The 11,229-nt window shown below is 53.6% G+C and overlaps 1 protein-coding gene across 5 annotated transcripts in view; it reads left to right on the forward strand.

The window, feature by feature from the left end:
- Window positions 1-8,940, forward strand: part of Hps1 (HPS1 biogenesis of lysosomal organelles complex 3 subunit 1) — a 28,974-nt gene extending 20,034 nt beyond the window's left edge. For 3 of the 5 annotated variants that reach the window (XM_045130111.1, XM_045130096.1, XM_045130103.1), the window contains exons 12-20: window positions 1,827-1,991; window positions 2,086-2,265; window positions 3,308-3,369; window positions 3,786-3,920; window positions 4,000-4,065; window positions 5,028-5,172; window positions 6,590-6,703; window positions 7,725-7,807; window positions 8,289-8,940. In XM_045130111.1, the coding sequence (XP_044986046.1) occupies window positions 1,827-1,991; window positions 2,086-2,265; window positions 3,308-3,369; window positions 3,786-3,920; window positions 4,000-4,065; window positions 5,028-5,172; window positions 6,590-6,703; window positions 7,725-7,807; window positions 8,289-8,451 (1,113 nt within the window). In that variant the 3' untranslated portion in view covers window positions 8,452-8,940. Of the gene's footprint in view, window positions 1-1,826; window positions 1,992-2,085; window positions 2,266-3,307; window positions 3,370-3,785; window positions 3,921-3,999; window positions 4,066-5,027; window positions 5,173-6,589; window positions 6,838-7,724; window positions 7,808-8,288 lie in introns of all 5 variants that reach the window. The other 2 variants (XM_045130114.1, XR_006632723.1) reach the window with 2 other exon arrangements.
- Window positions 8,941-11,229: the final 2,289 nt, after the last annotated feature.

Raw genomic sequence — 11,229 nt, forward strand, 5'->3', positions numbered from 1 at the left:
TGGGTCCTTTGGCTCTGCAGACAAGCACCTTAACTGCTAAGCCATCCATCCAGCCCCCCATTATGCTTTTTTGATGAAGCATTTTTTCGTCTACAAAGCGCTCCTCAACATTCTGGTTTGTACAGATCACTGGAGAGTGTCCCATAGGCATGTTACTATCCATTTAGCAAGCCCCCATAACAAGCAGTACATTGCTTCCAGGTTTTTGCTAGTGTGTATAAATGGAGTGACATCCTTATAGAGGGTTTTTTTTTTTTTTTTTTTTGCATCTCTAATGATTTTCTTAATTCTCTAATTTTTCACATTAAACCCTTTCTTATGCAGAACACACCCCACTCTCCCAGGCTGGAGCCTTGCTCATATCGTCATTTTATGCCTCAGTTTTCCTACTGTAGAGAGATTATCTTGACATTCTTGGGGTGATTAAAATGGCAAGAATGTTGAACTTACATTCTGTCCTCTGATCAGAGGCAGAGAGGTCTTCTCCACGCCTAGTGTGCACCTCCCAGTGTGTGCGCCTCCCAGTGTGCGCCTCCCAGTGTGTGTGCCTCCCAGTGTGTGTGCCTCCCAGTGTGTGCCTCCCAGTGTGTGTGCCTCCCAGTGTGTGTGCCTCCCAGTGTGTGCCTCCCAGTGTGTGTGCCTCCCAATGTGTGCCTCCCAGTGTGTGCCTCCCAGTGTGTGCCTCCCAGTGTGTGCCTCTCAGTGTGTGCCTCCCAGTGTGTGCCTCCCAATGTGTGCCTCCCAGTGTGTGCGCCTCCCAGTGTGTGCACCTCCCAGTGTGCACCGCCCAGTGTGTGCCTCCCAGTGTGTGCCTCCCAGTGTGTGTGCCTCCCAGTGTGTGTGCCTCCCAGTGTGTGCCTCCCAGTGTGTGCCTCCCAGTGTGCGTGCCTCCCAGTGTGTGCCTCCCAGTGTGTGTGCCTCCCTGTGTGCGTGCCTCCCGGTGTGCGTGCCTCCCGGTGTGCGTGCCTCCCGGTGTGCGTGCCTCCCAGTGTCTGCCTCCCAGTGTGTGTGCCTCCCAGTGTGTGTGCCTCCCAGTGTGTGCCTCCCAGTGTGTGCCTCCCAGTGTGCGCCTCCCAGTGTGCGCCTTCCAGTGTGTGTGCCTCCCAGTGTGTGCCTCCCTGTGTGCATGCCTCCCAGTGTGTGCCTCCCAGTGTGTGTGCCTCCCAGTGTGTGCCTCCCAGTGTGTGCCTCCCAGTGTGTGCCTCCCGGTGTGTGCGCCTCCCGGTGTGTGTGCCTTCCAGTGTGTGTGTGCCTCCCAGTGTGTGCCTCCCTGTGTGCATGCCTCCCAGTGTGTGCCTCCCAGTGTGTGCCTCCCGGTGTGTGCGCCTCCCAGTGTGTGCCTCCCAGTGTGTGCCTCCCAGTGTGTGCCTCCCGGTGTGTGCCTCCCAGTGTGTGTGCCTCCCGGTGTGTGTGCCTCCCGGTGTGTGTGCCTCCCAGTGTGTGTGCCTCCCAGTGTGTGTGCCTCCCGGTGTGTGCCTCCCAGTGTGTGCCTCTCGGTGTGTGTGCCTCCCAGTGTGTGTGCCTCCCAGTGTGTGTGCCCTGCTCCTCACCTACCCCGCCCCTGCACTGCTTCTCTATGCCTAGTCCTAACGGGGCAGAACAGCCCAGAGGAAACAAAGAGACAGATAACAGAGGACAGGAGCTGCTGGGGCAGCTTCAACAGAGCTGAGGGCCTAAGAACTGGGGTTTCTGGGATTTAAGCGTTTTTGGTCGCCTGATTCACAGGTCAGGCAGGGTATGGAAGACATGGTTGGACTGAGTTGAGAGGAGGCCTCAGCAACTGTTCCTCCACTCCTCACCTCACTGTGGCTCTTTCTCCTCCACAGATAGCTGAAGACACCCTCCAAACACTGTTACATAATCCAGAGTCTTCTGCTCCCAGAAGGATCTTCTTGGATACAAACATAAAGGAAAACTACTGCCCCTTGGTGCCCCACACCATGTACTGCCTGCCCCTATGGCCAGGGATCAACATGGTGCTCCTGACTAAGGTACGCAGCCCCTGGCTTGCCTTCATGGTGCTCAGAGCCTACATAGCTTCTTGCTGGTCATACCATCTGCCCTGGCCTCTACTCTTCCCGGTAGAACCCCAACAACCCACTGGCCCTGGTTCTGTACCAACTACTGGATGGTTTATCCCTACTGGAGAAGCAGCTGAAGGAGGGCCAGGAGGCTGGGAGTTCCCTGAAGTCCCAGCCTCTAGTGGGAGACCTGCGCCAGAAGATGGACAAGTTTGTCAAGAATCGAGGGGGACAGGAGATTCAGGTAAGGACCAGATCCCGCATGCACCCAGCCTCAGAGAAGATGCAGGTCTGGATGGCAGGGCTAGTTCTCCCCCAACAGATGAGGGAGCAGTGGCTCTGGCTCCTGTCTCTGTTCCTTCTCAGTCTGTGACTCTTCTCATTACAGAATAGCAGAAACTGGGCAGCTGCATTTTACATCTTCAGAACTTGTTTATATGATTTTAGCAGAACTTGAATTGTAATTTTCATGTTTTAGATGATGAAACTAGGGCTTGGATAATCATGAAATAGCCAGTTATCCAGTTTATAAGTCGTGCATCCAGAGCCTGGACACAGTAATCCAGATGCCAATGACCTGCCCACCATGGGGTACCCTTCCTGCAGGGTGGCTGGTCACCTGGACACCACACTAGCACCGTCCCCACCCCATGGAACATAGAGCTGGGTGGGGACTGAGACAAGCACTGAGAAGAGGGAGCATCAGTGACCAGGCCGTCACAGGCACCCAGCTCGGGCCAGCTCAGAGTAAGGAGGCTCAGGACAGGAGCGTTCACTGCTTTAGCAGCTGGCCATACCTGGGTCTGTTTGAGGAGCTGGAATTCATTGTGGCCAGGATTCATGTTGCTCTAAAGGATAGAAGGGAAAGTAACAGAAGCTCCAGCAAGTCCACAAGCCTGCTGTCTCTGTGGTGCCTCAGGCGGAGGTCCACACTTTGGAGAGTGGCCCCCAGAACCCCCTGCAAGACCATTCCAGTCCATTCCCAGGCTACCTAGCGTGACCACGCCTCCTCAGCCCCAGCCTGTGTGTGCCTCCTTAGGGACTCAGTCAGCCCCTCTGATGACATTTCTGTGTCAGTGTCAGGAGGTCTGAGGTCAGAAGCCCTGCGCTTAGCCCACCAAAAAGTGCCCTTTGCATCCGCACCTGCCAAGTGACGAGCACATGGTGGGCACGGTGCTGAGGAGGGATGTTGACTCTGGTGTCTCCCGGGGTGTGCAGCAGGTCTCTCTCGGACCTTACTGAGGAACATGCTCTAGAAAATGGCCTGCTCCCCATCTTCCTTACAGAGCACCTGGCTGGAGTTTAAGACCAAGGCCTTCTCCAGAAGTGAACCAGGATCGTCCTGGGAGTAAGTGGCAGGAACTGCGGGTGAGGGGAAGATGTTCCAGAGTCTTCCTGGGTCTAGGAAAATAGAAGGCTAAAGGAGGAGCAGATGCTGGAAGGAGGATCCCTGGGAACTGGGGGCCAGGCCATAGGAAACGTCGAGGAAGCACAGCTGAGAGTGGAGGCCGGCCACTGGGGCCCAGCACCAGACATCCAAGGCCCATGCTGAGCCCACCTGTGGCACTAACTGTATGTTTCCCTCCAACAAGTCGCGTTCCCACATTAATTAGCAAAATGATATGGTTTCAGAAGATGCCAGATAGCAAAGAATACCATGTAAGGGAAAGCTAGGCTGCCTCCCCACTCCCCCGTGCAGTGAAAATGTGTAACCAGAGCTCCGTCTGCCTCTCCTGTGGTGATGCTCTTACCTGCCGCGCCCAGGCTGCTCCAAGCTTGTGGAAAGCTTAAGCGGCAGCTCTGCGCCATCTACCGGCTCCACTTCCTGGCCACGGCGCCCAGCCGGGGAGGCCCTCACCTGCCCCAGCGCTTACAGGACCAAGTCCAGAAGCACATGCGGTGAGTGTGGAATCACATGGGGGCAGGAGGGGCGGGCGCACTCATGCAGCCCGTGCTTCCTGCCATCCTTTCTCCACAGGGATCGACTGCTGGACTGGAAGGACTTCCTGTTGGTGAAGAGCAGGAGGAACGTGACCATGGTGTCATATCCTGGAGCCTGGCCTAGCCTGCCCAAGAAAGCCTGGTGTCTCCAGGGTTGCAGGCCCTGGGAGAAGGCAGTCCTGTGTTCCACTGCCTTGGTGTCCTTTCTCGGAAGAAAATAATGATGTTTCATCTGTAGAAATCCCCCAAGGACAAAATTTCAGAAATCCCTGCTGTCCTAGAGTTAACTCGGAAGCCATAGAGATTATTTATGTCTGTCTTTCCCCACCAGCAACATGGTAATACTATCCCATGAGGGCCAGGACCGGGGAGTCTTGGTGTCCAGTTGCTTTTACAGGGCTGTGACATCTTCCATAGGCCATCACAGGGCAACGGCATGTGTCTGAGAAGGCCTTCCCCGCCGTAAAGGGGTTTTTCCTTGCTTCTGAGATATAGGAAGCCCATGAAATGGTTTCTTTACACTAATTTTATTGAATATTAATTTCTCCAAGAATTTAAAGCAGCTTTTCCTGTATTAAAACCTGCAGAGTCACGGACCAATCTCCTGGGACTTGGCTTTTGAGTAGTGGAGTGAGAGGGAAGCCAGCAGACCTCTTATCCACCAGCCACGGCCCATCCACGGGAGTCTGCTTCCCTCTCTGATAGGGTAATCCAGGCTCTCTGGTGACCAGTAGAAGGTCACAGTGAGATAAGGCAGTCTGTCAGGTTCACTCATCAGCTAAGTGGCCTTGCTGTCACGCCAGCCCCAAGTTGTAAGCAGCCATGCCAATGCTGTCTTCTTTCCTGCAAGTCCCACAAGTGGCTGTGTTCAATGTCAAGGCGGCAAGTTTCTCACGGCCTGGGAGGTGGGAGGTGAAGAGATCTGTACAGCTCCCGGGGCTTGGAAGGAGAAGCTGTGTGGAGAGGCAGCCTGGCCCAGCCCCCTCAGCTCTACAGAACTGGAAGCCTGGGACCCAGGACAGAGAGGCACCCTGACTGTGTAAGCCCCTTAACTCGGGCCCTCACCTACCTGGAGGACTTCCCAGGCCTGGTGCATTTCATCTACGTGGACCGCACAGCAGGGCAGATGGTGGCTCCGTCCCTCAGCAGCAGTGAAAAGATGTCATCAGAGTTGGGCAAGGGGCCTCTGGCTGCCTTCCTCAAAGCCAAGGTAAATGCTCTTTTGGCCTAGGGCTTGTCGGGGTGGGACACACAGACCTGAACCCCCCCCCCAACACTCTGATCACTCCGCCCTGTGCTATACCATACTTGCCTGCCAACATATATGTGCCCATTTCCACCAACCACGAGCTCCTTGGGAACAGCAGCTTATCCTTCAGAACCAGGGGGCCTTAGTCCACATGGGCAGTGCCTCCTGTGCCCTGCTGCTGGGAGCAAGTTTAGAGGAGGGCATGGCCACCACCCGGCATAAGTAAAAGCTCAGCAAGGATTTGTTGAGTTCTCTGAAGTGGAAGGAATGTCAAGATCAACCAATTTAAGCATCAGAATTTTATTGATTTATTTTTTGCCATGCCAAGAACGGAACCCAAGGCCTTACGCATACTAAACAAGCACTTTACCACTGAGCTCTATCCCAAACCCTGTAGGAATTTAAAAGTAGACGGTTTCTACTAAGGAGACACTTTCTTTAGTCCCTTAATGTAATGGAAAACCCTTAGTTTTTCTTATTGTGAGAAAGGGAATTTCTGCCATTTTCTAAGCTGTGTGTGTGTGTGTGTGTGTGTGTGTGTGTGTGTGTGTGTGTGTATTCCAAATAAAGTGTCTAGTAAAATAAGGTGGATGACAGAAGGCCTGAATTAGCAGCTCAGGTTTGCTCTCACTGGCTGTGTGGCTACGGGGTAGCATCCAGTGAAGGAGATGGCACTGTTTACCTCACAAGGTTAGGGTAGAGTAGAAACGATGGCATATACATTACCCAGCACCACCCGAAGCACAACTGCAGAGAGCATTCAGAGCAGGCTCTCCTCACTGCCACCTTCCTCTGGGGATCTGGCCAGCTGCTCTTGGCTGCCTTCTATGCAGTTTGCTGCGGCGGGCTCACCCCCTCCTGGAAGTGTGTTTGTCGCATTCTCACTTAACATGAATTCTTCAGACACACGATCTTCAGCCATAGCCCGTCAAGTGACTGTAACATGATTCACGTAACCACTTTTAGGTTGTTTCTGGTCGTGGGGAATGGTTTTACAGACATACCTTCCGTGCATACGTCTCAGCCCTCCTCCCCGATCACTTCTCCAGTATGGATTCCCAGAACTGGAAGTACCGAGTCAGATGGGAGGATTGTTAGGAAGGTCACTGATTCCTGCTGTCAAAGTGCTTTCCTGGAAAGTGTAGCCAACCTGTGTATCTGTTTTCAAGTTTAATTAGGCGGTACCTTGTGGCCAAGTGTGCAGTAAAGTTACATAAAGAAGTTTTACAGTATTTATCCCCACAGCACTAGAGGGGTGGTCCTCCCGTGTACCCAGATACTCTGAGCCCAAGCAGGGTCCCAACTAAAGTCCTACTCCTCAGCTGAGGCCATCGAATGGACCACGGCCATATGGGTTGAGCGCCCTTCTTGCCCCCAGGTCTGGGCTCTGATCCAGATGGCGCGCCGGTACCTGCACAAGGGCTGCACCACGCTGCTGTTCCGGGAGGGGGACTTCCGCTGCTCCTACTTCCTGTGGTTCGAGAACGACATGGTGGGTGTGCCAGGCCTCCAGGCAGGATGGTCCTGAGCGCAGCTGACTCTGCACTGCTGCACCTCTCAGACTCCTCTCTTCTGCACTGTTCCATCTGTCTGTCACCTCTCTCCTTGTCCCTGGTGGAAGCACAGGTAAGCAAACAACAGGACGCAGACCTGAGGCGTACTGTCGACAGGCGGCAGCGGGGTAGATGTAGACAGATGGAGGAATGCCCACCTCTGAGAAGGGGGTATCATATCCCCGGTGGGGAGGGCTTTCATCTCTAGTACTTTAGCTTTGTCACCTGCGTATACAAAGAGGGGTGCACCATCTCATCCTCTCTATATGAAGATGAACCCAGGTCCAAAACAATTGACAAGCCTGCCCAAGAGGAGTTGGCAGCTGGGCCTTGTGCCTCTGCCTCACTGAGAGCCCTGCAGTATGGAACAGCTCACAGGAATCTCTGTCTTTGGAGCCTTCCCCTCCCCTGCCCTCCTTCCATCTGTATCTCTTAACATTTTCTCTCTTCCATCTGTATCTCTTAACATTTTCTCCTCCCTTACTGCGGCTCTCATTATTCCGGCTCTAAGAATCATTCCTTTCTCCCCCCAGCCCCGTGCTCACTGGGCGTGACAGATAACCCTCTTCATAGTGCACTTTAGTTGGGGATCCTTTCATTGCTGTGCCCATGTCTGTCCTTTACTCCAAGCAGTAATCGGAGCAGGTTATGTTGATCTCATTTTGCAGACAAGCACTCCTCATTGGCCCAGGTCTGCTTGCTGATTGTAGTAAGAACCACCAGCCAGGCACCAAGCTCAAACCCTCATGGTCATTCTTGCTGATATCCAAGAGGCAGTGGTGGCGGTTCCCACTTCCTAGATGAGAAAACAAGACAAACAGAGATGCAGGCATTGTCCCCAGCACCAAGCACACAGCGGGGCCGTGCTGTGGCTCTGCCGCGTGCATTTCCCTAAAGCCTGTCTTCACCACACTTCACACCACCCTGTCTCCCTGCTCATGACTGTTCTTTCTCCCACAGGGCTACAAACTGCAGATGATCGAGGTGCCTGTCCTCTCAGATGACTCCGTCCCCATTGGCGTGCTGGGAGGTGACTACTACAGGTGATGCTGACTCACGGCAGGGGCGTCCTGTGTGCCCTAGGTGTTGGAGATGGGGCCAGCATCCCTGGGCTGGGAGCTCCTCCAGGAGTGTGCCACCTTGGGAAGATAGAAACTCGGTGGGAGGGGCTGGTAGCCCCTCAGGGCTGGCTCAGTGTCCTGTGTTACCCAATGGTGAGGAAGCACTGACAGAGCCCAGCTGAGTCCCACTCACCCTGCATGGTGTTGGGGGCATGGGAGACTTCTAGAGACCCAGGTTTCCCTCCTGGCACTTCTTAGATAGGGCACCTCTGTGTGAGGACTGAGAGTCCCGAGAGAGGGACTGTGGCCCTTGGTTGAGTGTAGGGGAACAGAAGAGGACGCCATTACCCAGATAGTAGGACAGGATGTGGGGCAGGCATTTGGACGTGTCTCCATGGTTGGAGACGCCCCGCGCTGGGAGGAGTGCTGTGGCCTCACCAGAGTCCTGTCGTGTTTTCCTCAGGAAGCTCCTGCGCTACTACAGCAAGAGCCACCCCACGGAGGCCGTCAGGTGCTACGAGCTGCTGACCTTGCACTTGTCTGTCATCCCCACTGAGCTTCTGGTGCAGCAGGCCAGCCAGCTGGCCCGGCGCCTAGGGGAGGCCTCCCATGTGCCCCTGCTCTAGGCGAAGCCCTGCTGTCCTCTGCAGCGGATCCGCAGCCAGCCCTGCTCAGTGTCCCATAGCCAGGCCTCCCCCTGTCCCCAGCAGCCTCCTGGCTCAGCCCCGTTAGTCCCACACAGGCTAATGAACAAGGCCCTCCCCAAGTCCTCAGAAAGGAGAGGGAAGCTGTGCCTTGTAGTGGTCTCCATAAAATCACAGCTCTGTGAGTCAGAGGTGTCATTGTCCTCCAGAGACACTTCTCTGGGTCCTCAGTGCTCCAGCTGCCTGAAGTCACACCCCTTCCTGCAGTTCTGAGTAGGGAAACTGTTTCCTACCTCAGATAACAAATGCTCTGCTGGCTGGTTAGAATTCCAGCTCTGCTCCCTCCCCCTGCGGCTCTGGGTAAAGCCAGATTCTCCATGTTTAAATTGATGTTTAAGCTACCTCTCATTGTGGTCGGGAGGCTTACCAAACATTCAGCAGGTGCTCAATAAATGTTGGAACTAGATATCATCCAGACCCCACATACTTGTGCTTCTGAACCGTCTGTGGACACTGAGAGGCCCTCGCTGAGGCCCCAACCTGCTTGCCTCTACCCTAGGCCTGAAGAGCTCCAGGTGAAGAGTCCCACTCACGTGGTCACATGAAGCCCAGGCTCTGTTATTCTTAATGACCAGTGTGTCCAAAGCACGTGGGGCATACAGCCTCTCCCTTCTAACCATGGGGTTCCTACTTAAAGACAGATTGCCCAGGCATGGTGTCTGCTCCACTTGGGCCAATAAGTGGTGCTGGTGGAAGGGCAGTGGCATCTCAGAAAGTTGAAAGAGTAGATGCCTCAGAGAATGCTCAGGGCCTAGCCTCAAGTATCTGTCCTGGGCTGACACTCATGCTATGAAAACTAGTATTCTTCAGGTATCAGCCTTGGGGGACCCGGTGCTGAGGGTAGAGTCCTTGGAAGGTGGCAGTGAGAAGCACTGTCCCTGGAGATGCCCAGATCTGTGTTCCTCCTTAAATATCATGATGGGGTGGAGAAGATTAAAAAGAAAAATATCAAGTGTGCAAAATGAACTTAGCCTATAAGACCATCACTGTTGAGGATACCCACCTAAAAAAAAACAATTTCCCTTAATTCTTAGTAGGCACGTGATAAGAAGGGTCTAGTTTAATCAGTCCCCTGCCCCCACCCCAATTTTTCCTAGTTCTCTATGGGGTGGGTTCCAGGAACTACTGTGGATACCAAACTACAGGTGCTCAAGTCCCTTAAATAAGTGGTATAATATTGGTTTATAACCCACCCAGCCCTCCCTTCTACTTCACCTCTAGACAATTTATACCTTATAATGCTATTTTTTTAATTTATTCATTAGAGAGAGAAAGAGGCAGAGGGAGAGAGAGAGAGAGTGGGCGCACCAGGACCTCCAGCCACTGCAAACGAACTTCAGATACATGTGTCCCCTTGTGCATCTGGCTTATGTGGGTCCTGGAGAATTAAACCTGAACCAGGATCCTTTAGCTTTGCAAGGAAACACCTTAACTGCTAAGCTATCTCTCCAGCCCTTATAACACTATTTTTTTTCTTTTTTAAAATTTTTTATTAGCATTTTCCATGATTATAACACTATTTAAATAGTTGGGGAATAATGACAAGAACGAAGTCTGTACACGTTGAGTACAGATAGAAGTTTTAAAATATTTTTTAATTTAATTTGTCTATTTGCAAGCAGAGAGAAAGAGATAGAGGACACAGAGAGATAATGGGCACACTAGGGCCTTTAGCCACTGCAAACAAACTCCTGATGTATGCACCACCTTGTGCGTCTGGCTGACATGGGTACTGGGGAATCGAACCTAGGTCCTTTGGCTTCACAGGCAAGCGCCTTAGCCGTTAAGCCATCTCAACAGCCCCAGATACAATTTTTTCATCAGTTTTTTTGGCTCTCCAGTTGATTGAATCCATAGGTGTAGAGCCTGCCGGCAGCTTGCCTTCTGCATTACAGGTAACACTGGTGGGAGGTGGGCAGTCCTGAGTTAGCAGAGACTCACCCCAGTGATCCCTCCTGGAGAGAGGAGAGTTCAGGGGTCCTCAGACAGCCCTCTTAATCAGAACCAGCTTTTCTACCTCTTTTGCCCTTTTTGAGTCATTTCTGAGCAGGCTTCTAGGACACTGGCCACATCTGAACAGGAGGTTCTCCACTCTTGATTCCTTTCTCCTGCAGGGGTCTGGCTCCTGGGACGGGCAGTGGTGACAGGAACAGAGGGGCTCCTGATTCAAGACAGGCCACGCGGCAGTAAGAAAACATGCCAGTTCAGTGTATTTGTAGATGCGACCCCTGATCTTTAAGTATCCTTGGAAAATGGGAAAGGAGCCAAAAACCAGACACGCCCGGGCTTTCAAAGGAGTGAACTGCAATAGAGACCACGGACCTAGCCCTAAGTCTTGTCAGACTGCGCCAAGACAGAGGTAGCCCTCTCTGTGGTTACCTGAGTCTCCTGCAAAACCTTAAACTATCCGAGTCTACCCTGTAAGCAGGAGCAAGCCCGACTTGACTGTCCGCAGCTTTCCCGCCTCGCCCAGCCCAGGCCTGGATGGATCCCCTCCTGTGACGTGAGGCCCTAGGCGCAGCGGGGAGGGCTTTGGCTTTGACTCCACCCCTCGCTCGGGTCCTTGGCTCAGCCCAGCCCTGGGCCGCCGGAGCCCGGGTCAAGTTCCCTTCAGCCCTTCCTCCCCGGAGTCCCGCCCAGGCAGCGGAGGTTCGAAGCCCCGCCCTCTCCCTGCCCCCCAGCCCCGCCCCCGGCCTGGGC

Source organism: Jaculus jaculus, chromosome 1 (genome assembly GCF_020740685.1).
Source record: "Jaculus jaculus isolate mJacJac1 chromosome 1, mJacJac1.mat.Y.cur, whole genome shotgun sequence".
In the NCBI taxonomy this organism is placed as follows: domain Eukaryota; kingdom Metazoa; phylum Chordata; class Mammalia; order Rodentia; family Dipodidae; genus Jaculus; species Jaculus jaculus.